Source organism: Monopterus albus, unplaced genomic scaffold (genome assembly GCF_001952655.1).
Source record: "Monopterus albus unplaced genomic scaffold, M_albus_1.0 scaffold53.1, whole genome shotgun sequence".
In the NCBI taxonomy this organism is placed as follows: Eukaryota; Metazoa; Chordata; class Actinopteri; order Synbranchiformes; family Synbranchidae; genus Monopterus; species Monopterus albus.
In genome coordinates, this window is record NW_018127933.1 from 681,992 (window position 1) to 700,143 (window position 18,152).

Here is an 18,152-nt window from a genome sequence, read left to right on the forward strand (position 1 = left end):
CCCTACCAGGGACATATAGCCCCCGACAACATAGCTCCTAGGATCACTCGGGTACTCAAACCCCTCCACCACAATAAGGTGGCGGTTCAAGGTGCACTTCATCAGATTTCTAATTGGATAGCTTTAATTTGATGAGAGGAAAAAAATGGCTCTACAGGTTTCACAGATATCTCCCTCTCCAAGTCTGTGACGATTTGTGATGCAGACTCGTTTTTTTATTAATCTGCATGCCTAGAGGGTACATTGGCTGAGTGGTATGTTGTGAAGGGGATGCCACTTCATATAACAGGTAGAAAACAAACATTAAGCAGTTGTCAGGGACTATCATGGAGCCATTAGGAGCTCTAAGAGAGAACTCCACTGATAAAGCAGAAACAGTTGTGTCTCTTTCTCTAATTCTGACTGTGTAACTGCAGATAAAAACCGAAATTGCTTGCCTTTTTCTGAGCCGCAGTCCATTTTTCATTGACTTGTCCTTAGCGATGCCCCACTATACAATCCATCAGAGATAAAATTGTACATTCTCTAAAGTAAATTGGCAAGAGGATGCTGAGATGATTTGGCAGCAGCCACTGAACCAGAATGCTGCTAAACACCCCTGTGATTGAGATGAATTGAGAAAAAGCCCTCTGGGGTACATTTGTTTGTCAGGCGTTTTCAGGTGACTGTGACATATTCACAGCGTCAGCAGCCTTTAATTGTGAACATGGGTTTTTGCCTTACACCTAAGAAGAACGATGCCAAAGCAAAGGTGTTTGACAGAAGAGCACCAGGGCCATGGTTTTCAGGGACAACATAATTTAACTGGTAGAAGTGCGTGGCCTGAAGGCCACTGGAACATGATCAAAGATGAACTGCAGGAAAAAAGTATCTGCTGTTACATAGTATGAAGAATCAACTCTTCAGTTTCAGTGGTCTCAACAGAAATTACTGAAATTTGTCAAACAGTTTGTGGTATGACTCAAGGTTTCATATGCAAATGAGCATGAGAGATGAAACAATGACACAGGGCCTTATTCAGCCCTTTAGCCCAGGATTGGGGTGCAGCAGGTACACGGGAATGCTGCATCGGTCAGTGTGCTTACCTTTGATTTGAAGCCCAGGCTCTGCTTTATTCAATATTCATTAAACAAAAGTTGGGAGGAGAATATTATTGACAGGGAGAAGGAGTGATAACGAGTGTTTGACCCACTTTAATGTGCAAGCCCTCAGTGTTCACATAGTGTTACACTTCATTTGTCAGAGTAGAAGAAAACACAAGTAAGACTGGAGCTTCAGAAATCAGATACCTGCTGCTGAGGAGTCGTTGCAGGCAGCACAGCCTCCTGAGTTTGGGGCAGTTTTGATGGCAGGATAAACAAAACAAAATCAAATAAAAAAAACAAAACACGCTGTCCTCTGTTACCACGAGGGTGGATGAATAATTCATTACAGGCAGATTTCTTGGCATCTTCATTATTCAGAAAGGAAGATAAATGTTCTCTCTTTGCTTCATCATGTCTTCAACCCTTTAACCTTTTCCGAGATCTATAGGTTTCCTTTTAAATATGATGTAGCAAAAGGAGCCTCAAATAATTGCATGGTATGAATAGATGGATTATAGAGTCTGGCTCTGATGTCTGACTTCTGATGTCAAGATTTTTAAGGATTTCTCTTCTTCTAGCCATTTCTGTTTAATCTGCAACTGGGTAAAGGAACTGAAGCCTGGAGAGCAAAAATAAATACACAGAATCAAATTTGCTCTCTTGGCCCCTCTTCAAGTGCTTCCTGTAAAATAGCATAGCTTAGTTTCCCTTAAAGAGACTCAGTGAACATAACACCACATACAGTATTAAATTCCACTTTCTTCTACCAAAGGTGCCCCCACTGCTCCCCCACAGCTTTCAGTGTTCTTTTTTCCCATCTCCCGAGGGCACACAATAATCACATTCTAATGCTATTTTCTCCCACTTGGTCCTCTTCTTGCTTATAGTGTATAAGCTTATCCCTTGCTGGTTGACATTAGAGGGTAAACCAGTGCAACAAAGTGGTCTTAAAGCACGCGCTGAAATCTGGAAAGACTGAGTAAACAAGCGGAAATGTATCTCGGATGCAAATATGGATTTGGACATCTACTATGCTGTGGCAATTAAGCAAACGACAGTTCTTGAAGGCGCAGGCAATTTTGAAATGAGTGATGATTTTCATAAAACATTAATGCTATTTTTTTTCCAGCAAGCAGAAAGTGCAGTCATTTAAAGTCCATTGTTGCTCAAACATCTGACAGCACAAGCTCACCAAGTGACAACTCATGCTGTTTTTGTGGAATTATTCATATGAGGGATCCGCAGCAGTGATGTATCTTGCTCTGTAAAATGCTCTTGCCTAACTGGTATTATAATACAAAAGTCATGCATTTTTAAATAGCGTACGTGCCTCAGAGCCATCTGTATCACTGGACCATGTTAACAGGCTAAGTGCTGCATTTGCCCTGCCGAGGCAACACACCAGTAACACAGAGGCTATCATCCATCTGCGGTACTGTATATAATGGGACAGACAAGATATGATCTGACTTAAAACAGATATTTTAATAGCCAACTTGTAGCAACGTTTCCTTTAATCATGCTCATTTTATTCAGTGTTACAGCTGTAAATATTCAGTTCCAGCTTGCCAGTGAAATTATGGAGTGATGACACCCTTGAGAGTGATAAGAATTGTTTTATTTTGAGATACATTTTACATTTCCTCTTAACAAAGCATTTGTTAATGTATGATCATGTTTTTGATTCTTATGCTTTATTTATTGTACATGTATCAATCACTTCCTTTTTCGACAACACCGTTATTCCCCAGCCTTGGGAAGAAAACAGCATATCTCATTAGGTAAACTGAGAGTGGCGTGGCATGTGTGTGTTTGTGTGTGTAACTACTCCACTGGGTCTGACAGTATCTCTCCCTCCAATGCAGAAACTGAATAAAACTTGCAGCTGTGCGGTGCTCCGTTACGATGCCAGATGCAGACTCTGGCCGTCAACCGCTCCAAATGCTGAAACAACACGTCCTGAGCCACTGCACTTATGTGCTGGGCTTCTGCGTTATCTGAAAGTGGAACTATGTCAACTTTCCAAGTAGCAGTGTTTCTCTAAACAGTGTGTCTGGCAGCAGGCAGAGCTATATTTTCACCAACAAATTGAAAGATGAAGCTAAAAAGGATGCCTTCGGGGCACACTTGGGAATGTTTGTTTGCCGCATGAGTGTACAGACTGGTGACAAAGGAAAAACCTGAATAAATGAATCGGCAAACAGAAAAAATGCCGATGCGTCCATATAGGGCATGAGAGCTCAGTGAACTCTTTGAAGAAAATAAAGTGAATCATATATGCTACGACAGTTCCTGGCACCAGATTTCAACATGGGTGTTCAACTCATGGGAGATTTTAGATGCATGTGTTGGCAGTCTCCCCCACCATCATCAAAACACGAAATAAAGAATTACCTATGCTGCTCAAGTTTTTTCTGGTAATTTGTCATGCATCTGTAATTGACTGGCTGACCTTTCTTCTTTTGTTCTTCTCCTGATCTGATGGTACTGTAACTGAGCTAAAACCTGGCTGGATACAGCATTCTGTGCACAGTGATGACTGGGAGGTAACAGTGCTGCTTTGCCACCATGGATTCTGTAGCACTCTTGCAGTACAACAAACAAATCAGAGAACCTGTTTTTCTAACTTTGAACACATGATGATCTAGGTCTGCAGGTATATTTTTATTGCAATGGAAATAATCTTGTATTATAATGCAGTTTTAACAAACTGTGTCCAAATGAATGAAGCCAAACAAACTTTAATTATAAAACTTCTCTAGCTGTATTAATAGCACTATATTAAAATGGTCACTGTTGTGAGTTTGACTTGTCATATCATGATTAGAAACATGTTCTTGGTGCTATTTCAGTCAGCCATACAAAAAGTAAAAGACTTTAGGACTCTACATCTTAGACAAAGAATATCTGCAGTACTGATACTTTCTTAAGAAATATTGAGAAGACAGTAAGGGGTATGCCTGGAGGTCAAATGCACAGCATGAGCAAGCATCACAAACTGCTTATTTTAGGAAAGCCTTTAAGTGCAATTAAATGTTCCATTAAATGCAGCTGTTAGTTATTCCAACATAGTCAGCACAATTATCTTGGACTCAATTATGGCACATTAATAATTCCCCCTCCAACCGATCCATGCCGTTTACATATCACATTTTTAGAATAACTTAATAATTTTGTCCTTTTAGTAAAACATGTCCCATGAGGTCCTGAAGGTAGTGAAATCTACAAAAATAACTTTTCTCTTTGGGTCGATTTCTAATAGAGAAGGCTGACTGTGCACACATGCTCTGCTCCACTGGGTTCCTTTTTGCAGATGGTCTCATTGCTATGCATAGAAAAGCCATCTTTAGATTAGCATTTGGTCAATTTTCCCCTTTAAGTTGGACATCTGTCTGTGTTAGAAAATAATCTGCAGATCCCTGCGGAGGCTGCTTGGATTTTAATTAATTGTGTTAATGTTTCAATTAAAAAAAAAAAGAATATAAGTAAGTTCTTCTCCCTCTCCTATGCTCTTCCTAGTTCTGTCTGCCTGCCTAAAATGGTGATGTCTGTATATACAGTTAAGTCATTTTCAGCAGAAGACTGAAAAAGACACTGGATGCGTACTACAGAACCACCAGTATTTATTCCTCTGTGTGTCTCTGTACTCTGTACTTTGTAGTTGTTCAAAGTAGTTGTCAAAAGAAAATTTTTTCTGCCCACAGAGTCAAAAGTCTGGCTTTTCCCACAGTTGCTGTTGTGTAGCAAGGAGCTGTGGTTGCATTTATTGCGTCTTTACTAAATATTAAAAGACAGTTTTGGTGTTTGGCAATCATTTTGCATAGGAGATGAATTTCCCTTCAGGTTAGTGTGTTTGCTGCCCACCGAGCCTGGATCTACACATGCTCTATATCAAGCTTTTGTCGAGGATGTTTGACCTGAGATTGTGAACAATTTGACCATGAGCTCAAAGAAGAGGAGAGGTTCCACAGTGTTTAATCAGCACAAATCCTGCTTTATGTCTTTGAGGCTTGAATATCATTACATTTTTTTATGCTTGTCTAGGAAGGTTTTTACCAAACTTTTCTCACGTCCTTCTTCAGCACATGCTCCACAAAATTACTTTGAAAAGACTCTCTTTTTAAAAATTTAATTCATACCATTATCTCTGTTTTAAATATTCAACAGTGATAAAAAAAATTCAAGTGTCTTTGACACTCCATATACTAAGTAGCTTAACGTCCTCTTTTGCTAGACATTGGTTGTAAAAACCTGATGGCACATATGGACTCCTTTTTTACAGGAGGACAGTTGTGTCCATGCATGCCTGTTTTCAAGGACAGTTTGTTTTGTTTTTTGTAAATTAGTTTGGATTTTGCGCATGTTGGCCTATGCCATCAGTGCTTCTTTTTGCAGTTTTGTCATGAATGGTAGCAAAAGCTCTGTTTTTGCCAAGTGAAGCCAATTTAAACAAAAAAAGCTCATCTTTATACATCTGGCTGCATTAAATCCTACAGCAGCATTTTCAAAAACAAGACAGTTTCTTCTCCATACCTTTATGTTCATATAGGGCATCATATTAAATTAGGTAGATTCATGCTCTAGTCTGCATGAAAACCATTGTACAACCTTTCTAAACTACTGAGCAGTATACAAAATAAGGCCCTGAAATGTTTTACTCTCCAGCTCTGGGGTGTACTGGTGGTGTAAGAGCAGTCACCTCGGTTTGTATGACATGAAGCCTAGAAACTAATTTTATCCCGGACCACTTTCCCTGAGTACAGGAACATTTTTAAAGCCACTGTGTCACTACGAGGCCCTTCAAGTGAAAATATTCTGCCTTTTTACTCAGAATAAACAGACTGAGTTTGGCTACACCTTATTCACTGTTCAAGAGGAATGCTACATCTGTCTGCTACACATGCGTTCACTCAGTTACTGTGTTAAATCCCTTTATATACAATTGACTTTAATGCATCAGTCGCTGATTAATTTTGACAGCAGAGCCTAATGGTTTTAGAAAATTGAAGCAGTCTCCAGTCAAGTAGCCAGGCTTGTTGTCTCATTTGCTTTATTTAAGTTACTGTATTCAGTAAACCGACCTATTGAATCACAAGATTTTAATTTGGAAAACATGTAAATGTAGAGTTTTGGTGTGAGCAGTGAGTTTTAATAGATCGCCCAAGTGCTAATAGAAATATTCAATTTAGCTTGAATGGAGCCATAGATAAGTTATCTGCCTGAACAGCTTCAGATTCTTCATTTGTCCAGAGATTCATTTCCTCCTGGAATACAGGAGGCGTTTTTATTAAAAACAGGGAGACAACAGATTCACTTAATTTCTTCATAAGTAAATACAAGCAAGCAACAGATGCGCCACAAAAATAGCCTGTTAGGTTTTCTGTCATAAAGTTCTTGTTTTCCAGAATTTTACATTAGAATCAGACTCTCTTGATAATTTTATTTTTTTGGTACAAAATTATTACCGTTACCTTTTTGTGCACTGGTGTTAAGCATTAAGATGATTTTGGGCTGTTGTTGCACATCAGGTGAGACATTCAAATTACAGGTGCTCTTTTCATGAATTCCACCAGTAAATTGCTACGATTTTTCCCAAGCACAGACAAAAGGACACAGTGTTTATTCAGACGAACAGCGGCTTATGGACAATCCCTAGAATCCTTGCATACACAACTCACTGCTTAACTGTTCACACTTCTCTGAATGTGCCTCTTTTCCGAAATAAACATTAACTTCCCAGATAGGAGCTGGAAAGAAAAGTGAAAACAGTGGTCTCCATGTGGAACAACTGATGATTTTTCTTCCTCTTCTTACTCCTACATGGTTGAAGCTGTGTGGAGTCAATTAACCTTAATTTGTGCAAGTGTGTAAAACCAAGGCACATTCACTTTACAGTCTGAAATGAGCCAAACTGATTTTGTTGCCTACGAATGACTCTGATCAGATTTTTTTTTGAGCAAAAGTGTGAACAAACAAAATCTGAGTATCAGATCTTAACCACTGTCAGAATTAGTTCTGGTATTTCACTTCTCTGTGCATGTCCGTAGCACCTGTTATGATCATTTAGTGTCTGACTCTGCCTGTTGTACAAATGATGCTATTGTGGTTACAGTGTTCTTGTGTTGCTCGCAGTTCAGTACCTTAACAGCGTTCACACTGGAGATGGATACATGTCGCTTACAAATGTAAATGTGGACCGTTAACACACAGAGGTGCATGAGCTCATATCATGCACTTTTGGTGGATGTGACTGAATGGCCTCACTACTGCAAACATACCCACTCACAACAGGGCACTTATGAGCAGATCGTCCAGTGCTTGTTAAATCATAGCTGTATAATTTGACTTCGATATGAATCCCTCCGCAAGAAACATATTCATTGTTAATTATGTACACATAGCTGTTGTGTGACAGATTGCCAGATATACAGAAATACGTTAATGATCCAGGGTGTTCAGATAAATAAGGTGGACGTGTTCCCCATGGACAGACTGGTAGATGACCCCGTCTCAGAGCCAAACCAACAACTTCTGCCAACTTGTTTGGCTCCTCACTTTTTATCACTGTTTCCTAGATTTGTACAAGAGTTCTCCTGAGACAAGAGAAACTAACCACAAGTGTTTTCTCCCCTCAAGCTACAGTAATTTAATATTCTGCAACCCACAGTAGCTTACTTGGGGTGTCATTTAAACTTTCATAGACACTTTACACCTCCCACACAGTCACATCAGCTCCTTCTGGGAACTGTTTTTGTGGGGAAACCTGCTGTTCACGCTGTTACCAAATTGTCAGAATGCCATTGTGCAAATGGTTCCCTTTTAAAGAGAATTAAAAGAGGTGGCTTAATTGATTAAGACTGAAGTAATCACACCCACTTATAATATACTGTACATCCATTGTAGTCTGTTTTTTAATGGTGCCACTGGTGCACCGAAAGCTCACGTCATACACTGCGCTTTGTGTCAGTGATGTAAAAATATATATCCATTAAAAAAAAAACACTAGTGTGAGATGATGTTCATTAATCATATTCTGGCAGCCTGCACTTTAACAAAATTTCAAGAAATGATTTTCTTAAATTTTACATCTACAACCTCAGATGTACCAGAGGCTCTGCAAACATGGTAGTCGTAGACAACAGCAGCAATATTAAATACCTCATGTAAAAGTTAGCATCAAGCAATTACATGAAACCTCAGCTGCACATGTAATTGAATAGAACACACTTACACTGGGGTCACAGTAGACTTCAGTAGGTTATGGGCGTCAGTGGGCATAAATGTGTAAACAAAGTTTAGAGGTGTATTTGACAGATGACTCCACAAACTAGTCATTATGCTTTACTCCAGGGATTCTTATCATAATTCAATTTCCAGCACACTAGCTCACAAGGTCATTATCCTAAATATGATTTGCACAACAGAGAAGTCCTAAATAATGTGTAATATATAATTTGTTTCTGAGAAGAGGAGATAGTGAAGAGAAAGGGGGCTGTTAATCTTATTCTGCCTGATTTTTAGCCCTGTTCTTTCTTCTTTTTTCTTCCCTTTTTTACCTGAAACATCTCTGTTTGTATTTTTAATTCCATTAGTGGGTTTCTTTCTCAGCATGGATTATTGTTATGTGCCTGTGTTTCTCTCCCTTTAGGTGACCGAAACAAGGACGGGCCCTCTCGGATGCAGTAACTATGACAACCTCGACTCTGTCAGCTCCGTTTTGGTTCAGAGCCCTGAAAACAAGATTCATTTGCAAGGTTGGCCATCCATAATTGAACTCCCACAATTTCTGATGGAATTGTCACAGTGTCTGTTCTCTGGCAAGCTTATAACTGCAGCACAAGAGTGTCAGAACAAATTTAGCTTCAATCACTCTTGTGTTTTTTTGCCATTTATGGTTTAAGAGTTCTGAAGTGAATCCCAGATACTGTAGTAATGACTCAGAACAAAAGCAGCCGAACTGTGCAGTAAAAATAAAACTTTAAGTGAATCTCAGCATATTGCATGTGACGCCAAGCATATGTAAAGCATGGATAAAAAAGAAAAAAATGAATGCCATCCTTCAGTGATTTACAGATCTGGCGTACAACAGCACATCTAAACACAATTTTCTGCAATACCGACAGTGCTTACAGTACAGTTCCCTCTTCATTCATCCCTGTGACATTTCCATGTTTTTGTCCGGTGTCTGTCCTTGCCTCAGGCCTTCAGGTCATACTGCCAGAGCATCTGAGGGCCAGGTTTGTGCAGGCAGCTCTCAGTTACATTGGCTGCAATGAGGAGGGCCAGTTTGTGTGCCGGGACAATGACTGCTGGTGCCAGTGTGCCGTGGACTACCCACAGTGTAATTGCCCTGAGGTGGATCTGGGAGCTATGGAAGCCAGTCTGCTGCAGATTCGACTTTCCTGGAACATGGCACGCCAAGACTTTGAGGAGTCAGGTTAGTGTTTCTTTTATTTGTTTTCTTCACCCTTTTGAAGGCTGTGACCCTCCCAGTACACCCTGCTGTTAGAGAAGCCGATAGGCTAAGAAAACAAAGAAAGGAAGGCTGTGAAAGCAGAGGATGACTGCATCAAGTCTGTGTGTGTCTGTGAAATGGGAATCATTGCTACACGCAGGAACAATTTTTAAAGCAGCATCTTGCATAATTATATAAAAACAAAGCAAAACATCCCCATAAACTAATCATTCCGATTACCTGGAATGATTTGGATTGATTTGCTTTTCCCTAAATACCAGTTTTACTTCTGGTCCTAACCTATAATTTCTTACCGAAAAAACAAGAAAAAGAATTGACAATAAACATGAATCTATCTTATACTGGAAAGCACTTTTACATATCTTTAATCTCAAAACAAAACAACCAACCTTCTTCTGCAGAACTCCACCAATATTGTTATGCCATTTATGCCCATGTTGAGAAATCGCACTGGGTCAACTGTGATTCAGTCAAATGAGGGTTTTTCAGCACTGTAGGAGGAGCCATCATGCCCGGGCACAAACTATAGTTGTGTGTGTTAACAATACATGGCTTCATTCTCTTTTTTATTAGCTAACCTGATTTAACATCAGCTGGCTAACATGACAAAAACAGGCACATCATTGCGCTTCTATTGTTTAAATCTACACAGTATGAGCAAAGCATTTGTACGAGCCTTTAAAGATGTTTTAAAATGTATTATTAGGCACATTTTTTGGCACACATGTTGACCATTAGCATGTGTTGTGCCCTACGGTGTTGTATACACATATCTTAGTATATCTTTCAATATACAGTAGCTCTGTTTCTGTGTCCCTGGCTATTAAACTCTGAGCTGCATCCGCATGCTCTAAGGGCACTTGACCTGTTTCAATCATTCCCCGCTCTGCCTTAAGCTGTTCTTTGTGCATCTTGCTGGCTGAGAGTGTTATTACCGGCTACATGCTTCTGTACTAAGGGCAACTTGATTAGCGCACAGCTGGCAATAACTTAAGCAGCAAGGTGCCCGGAGAACTGCGGTTGCAGTGCTGTATTAAATACAAAACTATAAGTGAGTTCCCTTAAAACCCCTGGGGATATTTGATCTAATAGAGAACAACTAACAACAGTAGCAAAGAGAGTAATGATCATTACTTTGATTGTTAAATGAGGTTTCCGTATAGTCCACTGATGGCGGGCATGATTTGCTTTGACCTTCCACTGAGTGTCATGTGCTTTAATTAGGAAATCATATATCCTATAGCTGAATCAGTATCTTAATTCTAAACAGATGCTGTAAGCTTATCCCCTGCTTTATAGAAGTATTTTTGCCTGGTGGTCTTCAGTTTTCAAATCTACAAATAAGATTATTTTGCATAATAGTGTCAAAGACTAAGATCTGTTGAGACTGAGGATACAATATGTACAAAGTCAGGGGTACAATACATACTGATCCACGAGGTCTTTGTCAAAGTGAATTTCATTATTTCACATTAATTTAAATATTTGCTTAAGATTAACCCAGCTACTGACACATCATTTATTAATTGTAACCCTATCATTTTGCAATTTAGCAAGGTTCTGCCAAAGACACCTCTTGATAAACACCATTACCCTCCAACCCCGCATGTAATTTAATTATGCCCACACAGTGTTTGTACTTGTACTCCTCCAGATCTGACAGTGCCTTCTATTTTTAAAAATCATACAAAAGGGATGCGCTGTTACCTTTCTGAATTCAGTGGCTGACAAGATAATAACGATGGGTAGTGAGCTGGTTTCCAGGGATGAAGTATCCTTGTCTTGGTAATGAGCTAGTTAATCTGGTTCTTGGCGTTTCTGCCTTCCCTGAAAAAACTGTACACTACAAACAGGATTAGTTACTGTTTTATGCCCTGCCTTTAAAGAATCTTTTATTTTATTCATTTAGACTCACTTTGACCATGAAAATCTAAAGATACAAGGCCTGGCTAAGTAGCAGCATAAAACATTTTATTTAGGCTCAAGTCCTTTCTATACCTCAGTATACCACACAGTTTTACAATTAACTACATTTGGGTTTGTGATGTTATCATTAAGTTTAATTTACTGGTTGTTCAGCATATTGTCTCCAGTTCTACAACCATGTGACCTGTTGTAGCTGATCTGACTTGGATGTTCTGAATCATCTAATTGGATCACCTAATGACTGACTATCTTCAGCTGGGAGAGGATGGTGGGAGGGGTTAACCTTATAAATACAGCACAGCTGGCAAAAAAAAGACACTAAGGTGGGAGGACAAAAGTGGTGTTCTTTTTTGGTCCCCTTTTGTCATTGTGAAATTACAAGAACTGAGAATGCAACAAAAATTACTGATCAACCAGAAATAACTGAAAATCTCTGACTGGTCAGAGATCAATCCCACTCAAAGCCTGGTAGAAACTAATATCGCTGCACTGCTGCCAGTGCTGGTCAGTGATTCTAGCTTCGACAGCCCCTCTCCTCATACAGACAAGTTTTTGGAGCAGATTTCTACAACAAAAATATTTGAAAAACCAACATACTGTAGCTTTAACATGATGAATTTATTGAACAAAAAGAGAAAGTGCACCCTATCTCCTCAGGAGAATGCCTCTCATTAAAAAATGTAGGCACTGGAAAGACCCCAAATACCCTTTAATATATTTCATTACAAGCTGTTTAATCAACTTATTAATTTTCCAGAAACATGTAATACACCTTGCACAGTCACCAGGGAAGCCACTGACACATAATTGGTTTCTAATCAAATGCTGTGTCATCACCATAACGTGAAGGAATTAGAAACAGTAGTGTGGTCATTTTCTCATCAGTGTTGCACATGCATCAATATTTTTCTTGCAACCAATCATGATTATGGTGATTATAATATTGTCATTGAATACCTTGGAAATGTAATCTGTTTACTGTGCAGCCAGCAGCAGCTCTGAAGGGCTGACAGATATTATCTTCTGTTCTATCTTCTGACAGATGGGCCTGCAGTATTAGCCCTGGAAAAGCTGTTGGCTGTTCATTAATGAAAAACAAAATCTTAACCCTGTATTTAGCTCTGCCTTTTTCCATTAGCATATGGATCAAACAACAGTGCTTCTAGTTTACCTTGCAACTCTTGAGCCCATGAGGCCTCGGCAAAATGATTTATCTCATTTGGTCTGACAAATTAGCCAAATATAGTTGGCAGGAGGTGAAAGAGAGTTATTTTGGCCTGTGTTGGAGAAATATGAGAGTTTCGTTCTCATCTTGCATGTCTCCCTGCCTTCCAGATGAGTTTCAGAACTTTGTTCGAAGGCTTCCCACATTCTATGCGCTGAACACATCTGCCATCCAGTACTTCTGGAAGATGGAGCCGGCCGTTCATCAGCGCTATAAACAGCTAGAGCTCAGCACCCAGCAGCTCCGGAGCAAAGCACGGCGCATCATCAGCAAGCTCTTCACCCTCAGCAAGAGGTGTCGAACTCAGCCTAAAATTATTATGCTGAGGGAGAGGTAAGAAACTGATCAGATTTCTTGCTGACCTTTGATAACACGCATATGGAAGTGTGTACATGTGTGTGCAGCTGACATTATAACCACACTCTGGGGATCAAAACCTGTTTAGACACTCCCATTGTGGGGACTCAGCCATCCTCATAAAGGTTAGGTAAGTCTCCCAGAAATGAACCTAAGTCAATGTAAAGTCCCCATGAGGAACAAAAACAAATAAGTCTGTGTGTGGTCTTGTTCTTCTAAATGAGGGGACCAAAACCCAGGAAAGCCACACTATCTTTGCAGGAACCAGAGGCTGGTCCCTGCAAGGACTTAAGGCTGGTTTACGAAAATGCCACAGTATAAAGTAAATTTAGAGCAAGTGTCAGTTTTAGTTAATGTTAAGTCTCCCGGAAATTAATAACAGCCTATGTAGGGACCCAGTAAGTGATGAAAGCAAGGATGTGTGTGAGCGCCTGGGTGTGGTTGGGCATGTGTGAAAATAAGCAAAAAATCCAAAGCCTGCAGCCACATCACAAGTTCTTTCAAGCAAGCTGTGAACAGCAGTGTTCATTTATTTTCTTTGGTCCATTCTGTGCACAGTGCTTTGTTATTCCCTGAACGAGGCATTATGCTAATAATACACACAATATATTAGCACTTTGATATTCTTCTGAGGTCCTACTGAAGTGAGCTATAGTGTCACACCTGATGACTTGGCTGTACTCCCAGCCCAGTTCTCCTTTACATCCAGCACATCAAAGCTATCCTCCTGTGAAATTAAAGTGTGTAGTGTTTTAAAGGAATATGCTAAATTTGGGAGATTTTCCAGTTATTAACTAGCCAGTGATGGAATCATAGACAAAAAAAAGCATGTTTCCTCACTAAGTCATTCATTCTATCTCTACAGTATGTCTGTCACAAAAATTCAGTCATATCTGCAGACTCCATAAAAAAGAAGTGTTATTATGCCAGTACAGCATGGAGCCAGGTTTGTGTTAGGAACTATTTCAGATGAAAAATCAAATATTCACCCTCTGCAACATGATTTCTAGCTGCTGTTACAGTCTCCTGTCGCCCACTTTCACTTCATATTAAATAAGAGAGTATAACCCCTTTTCATCCAAATAGTATATTATTTTTATACCAGCAACTGACAAATAGATAACAGTCTTATAAAACTATAAACACACGTATAAGATAGATTATTAACCTCCTACATTTTTTTTTGCTTTCAGACATTTTTTTCATTGCCCGTTCAGCACAGCATATACTAAAACCTTTAGTGTTTGGTCTTATACGATATGTTTTTAATGCATTCCTTTTTAACGGCTCAAACAACTGGGAGAGGACCTGGAAGTACAAATAGCTGTTGCATCTGCTTTTATAACAAACTGACCACTGGAAAGAGAAAACTGCATCTGAAATGGAAAGTCTGGGGAAAATGTTAATTAAAAGATACAGTATTTAGCTAAGCTTTCAGTTCAGCACCACAAAACAAGACAGAAGAGCAGCAATGTGACATGCTGTTTTGAACAACTGCCATTTTCCTGGCTTATAATGGCTCACCGTAACTTGTGTTCAGTGCAACATGAATGAAGCCTTTAAAATAAGCCAATCTGTTTACAGAAATAATCTAGTCAAAGGCGTTGTAACAGTATCACCTAAAATCTTCTTTACTTATATTTTCTCACAAGTCACTAAGGTGACTTGCTAAATATTATAAGCTCTCCAGACAACAACGTGCCTCAGATAAGTCCAGCACGACATCCAGCTTAATTTATGCAAATAAAGTGAACTGTGCTAGTGATCACACTTTGCAAAAGGCTTAGTAAATATGTGCCTATTGTCTAAAAGCTCACAAAGTATAACAGCAAAATTCTGAAAAATTACAATAACTGAATTGATGAAGGAACACTTGATGTGCAGAAGCATGTACAGTAAAGTGATATTCGGTATTTGTCACCACTTTGGCTGGGCATTGTCTGGGGCTAATATAGGGAGAGCAGTAAATGAAGTTATGAGATACAGTGGTAAACCCTTAAACTAGATATTAAGGGTCCTGCTATGATAGATCGGTGCCCTCAGAAGATCTCGGCAAGAGCCCGTTGATTCATATTAGCTGGGTTCAAAGCTAAGCAGCCAGAATAAAAGATAAATAAAAGATAAAGTCCCATTCTCAACTGAAATATTGCTTTTTCATCTACAGTGTCAAAATCTTTTAAAACACCAGCCCATTTTTGTATTCATTAGTGAATTACAAAGCTCAGTGTAAATGCTCAATTTTTTTGTTCTGTAATTAAAAGAAATTAAATTATTGACTTTATTCCATAGCATCTTTTTATAGTGCTGTGTGTGTAATGACCTAGTTCATGGATGAGAATATTCGTGCATCTCTGCACCCATTATTCATATACTGGAGCATCATGGTCTTTGTGAGACAAAGAAAATATAATATGCTGCGTAATTTAACACTGCAAATGCATTTTGAAGCTTCTTTTGTAACGTTCTAGTCTGGATTTTGGGGATAAGGACAACATCTATTTGTGGCTTTTAGCTGCTCTGATAGAGGTGTTAGAAAAGCAGTGATGGAGCCGCGCAGAACGACCAATGTGTGGTTTTTGGAGTTTGCTAAGTGAATAAATATCACTCTTAATGGATAAAATGTAGTTCGTTTTCTTTGGAGTACAACGTTTGGCTCAGTAGTGAAAATTAAATCTGTGGCAGAAAGAGAAAGATGGTGTGTTGCATTGATCAGTGTAAAATGAGCTGACAGACAATGAACAGATTGCAGAGTGAACACAGCTTCTCTCTGGCCTGTACTACACACTGCGTCTCCATGACAGTTTACATGTCCTGCTGACACAGTGCGCTTTATAATAGCGGGACAGCTTCCTCTCTCTTGCTGTGCACAGCCTCCACTCTGGAGGTGAGATATGCACAACTGAATTTTAGTGAGCTTGAGAGAAGCTGGCCACTGTTAATGCTTTATACCAACTGTCTTCGGAAAAGAAATTGCCTGATTTTAAATGTGATGATTTCAGGAAATGTTGTCTGTTCCTTTCCTTTCCCCCCAACGCCACACTCTGCTCTGCACATTGACTGAGATGGTGGAGTATGATATTAGAAAGATGGCTTGCTGGTTCAATGCACTTCAACCACAGTTGAAGTTTTCTATAGCGTGTGGCTTTTTCAGGCTTAAGATGCGTGTGCTGTTAGAGGGGTAAGGTGAAAAAACACAGCCTGTCACAGTTTTAGACAGTGGCTCTATCATCATAAGCCTTGTACGTGTTTGCTTGATTATAAATAATTGGATGAAAAGTATTTCTAACATTTTCCTCTATTTTCACGCTGCTTGACAAATGCAGCAAAAGCTGTATATTCATTTGTGTTAAATTTATGTCAAATTGACAACTTACAACGTAAAAGCATAAAAGCAATACAATGTGCAGCTGGTAAGAAAATGTTCCTTTATGCAGGTGTCTTGCTTGTATATGTACAATTTTATTGTTTTATCACACACAATAGCAGAGAATATTCTCACAATAAATGTGATTCCAGCATATTGATGACTTCCAGGAGCCCCAGTTAGAAAGTGAAAATGTGTCACTTTACAGTGTTGAATCAAACCAACATGCACTTAAATATACTGCATCAAATCAAACAAAATGGACGTAGTATATTTTGTTTGTTTTGATTGCTCAAAAATACTCTTTCCTGTACTGAATAGCTGCAGGTAGGAGTCTACATATCAAATCAGAAAGGTTCATATTCACAGTCTTTATCAGCTGAGTTTGGCTTGGTAAAATGAGTTTTGCTTTATGTTTACTGCAAATTGCTCTCATCTATTTTCCTTAGGCCTTGGTGCTGTGAACAATCACATGTATTTATTATTGCATCTCATCAAATATTTGGTAAAAGGGAAATCAGCAGCAAACACTGACGTAATGTTTGTTCCTGTGTGGAAAACATACTGAGGTAGCTGCTTATTTTGAAATGCTGAAATGTCTTGGTAGGTTTTGCTCTAAACCTGGTTTACAAAGTTGTGGAAAGAAGCTTGGCTGACTTTAAATGATTTTAATCAAATCTAATTTTCATCTTTAAAGATGAAACTGCCAATGCTGTGCAGCCCAGCCTTTTAGTTAAACAACTGTCTGGACAAATGTTACTGTATTTCTCCCCCCAAAATATGTTTTTAAATGGAAGCTACTTAGACATGCACCATTGTTTCACTTAAATTAATTTAGTAGCTGCAAACTACCACACTACCAAATTTGCTAAGTCTGCTATAAAACAGACGTGGATTCAGAAATGTGGCAGATGTGGACCAAAGACAGTAGAAGACTGATTTATGACATTATATTCTTGTCATGAGGTCCATCTGTTCCTTTCTTCACAAACAATCTCAGAAAATTTGATTTAGCATTAGAGTTGCACTCGGGGCTGAGCCATGTACGAGAAAGACAATCAAATGTTTTATCATCAGATGTTTTAAGATTTTGTGTAACAGTGTTCTTAAAGGCCCAGAAGACATTTTCTTTCTGAGAGTGGCAGATTTTTATAAAAAATACTTTGACAAAGTTGAAGCAAAAATGATTATCTGGCCCAGCTTTTTGTTTGCTAGCATCTCCAACTCATGATATGAATCTGACCATTACTATAACTTACATGTGCGCCCTAACAATTAGGTGTGGTTTTATATAATGGGATTGTTTAGTTTATTTGCTTCTTATTTAATTAGGTCTTTGACATTGTTTCTTTAGTCCTACATATTTTATCTATTAGAATGTCTTAAAATTTTTTCAGGTATCTTAAGATAGTTGGTATTTTTTCAGAATAATTTGTTCTATTCCTTACATTTATGTGTCCCTGAGCAAAATGGAAGATTTTGTTATATTTGTAATTTCATTTTAGATAAGTTTTGTTTCTGCAGTAAATCTAACAAACTGCTTGTTTTGCTGTTCCAGGCCCCTCAGCTACTGGCTGAACTACATCCTCTCAGTCATGTACTGCAGTGAGAACAATCACATTGGCTCATACCTGGAGGAGACCCGGAGCTGCTCCTGCCCCTACGAGCACCCCCCCTGCCAGGGTGTGATCCCCTGTGCAGTGGGCGAGGGCACCTCCT

The 18,152-nt window shown here is 39.0% G+C and overlaps 1 protein-coding gene across 5 annotated transcripts in view; it reads left to right on the forward strand.

The window, feature by feature from the left end:
* LOC109961276 (BMP/retinoic acid-inducible neural-specific protein 3-like) overlaps positions 1-18,152 on the forward strand; it is a 42,059-nt gene that overhangs the window by 22,229 nt on the left and 1,678 nt on the right. For all 5 annotated transcript variants that reach the window (XM_020601964.1, XM_020601965.1, XM_020601968.1 and 2 more), the window contains 4 exons: positions 8,734-8,839; positions 9,286-9,522; positions 12,823-13,045; positions 17,992-18,152. The exon at positions 17,992-18,152 is cut by the window's right edge and continues 1,678 nt beyond it. In XM_020601964.1, coding sequence (XP_020457620.1) covers positions 8,734-8,839; positions 9,286-9,522; positions 12,823-13,045; positions 17,992-18,152 — 727 coding nt within the window. The remainder of the gene's footprint in view (positions 1-8,733; positions 8,840-9,285; positions 9,523-12,822; positions 13,046-17,991) is intronic.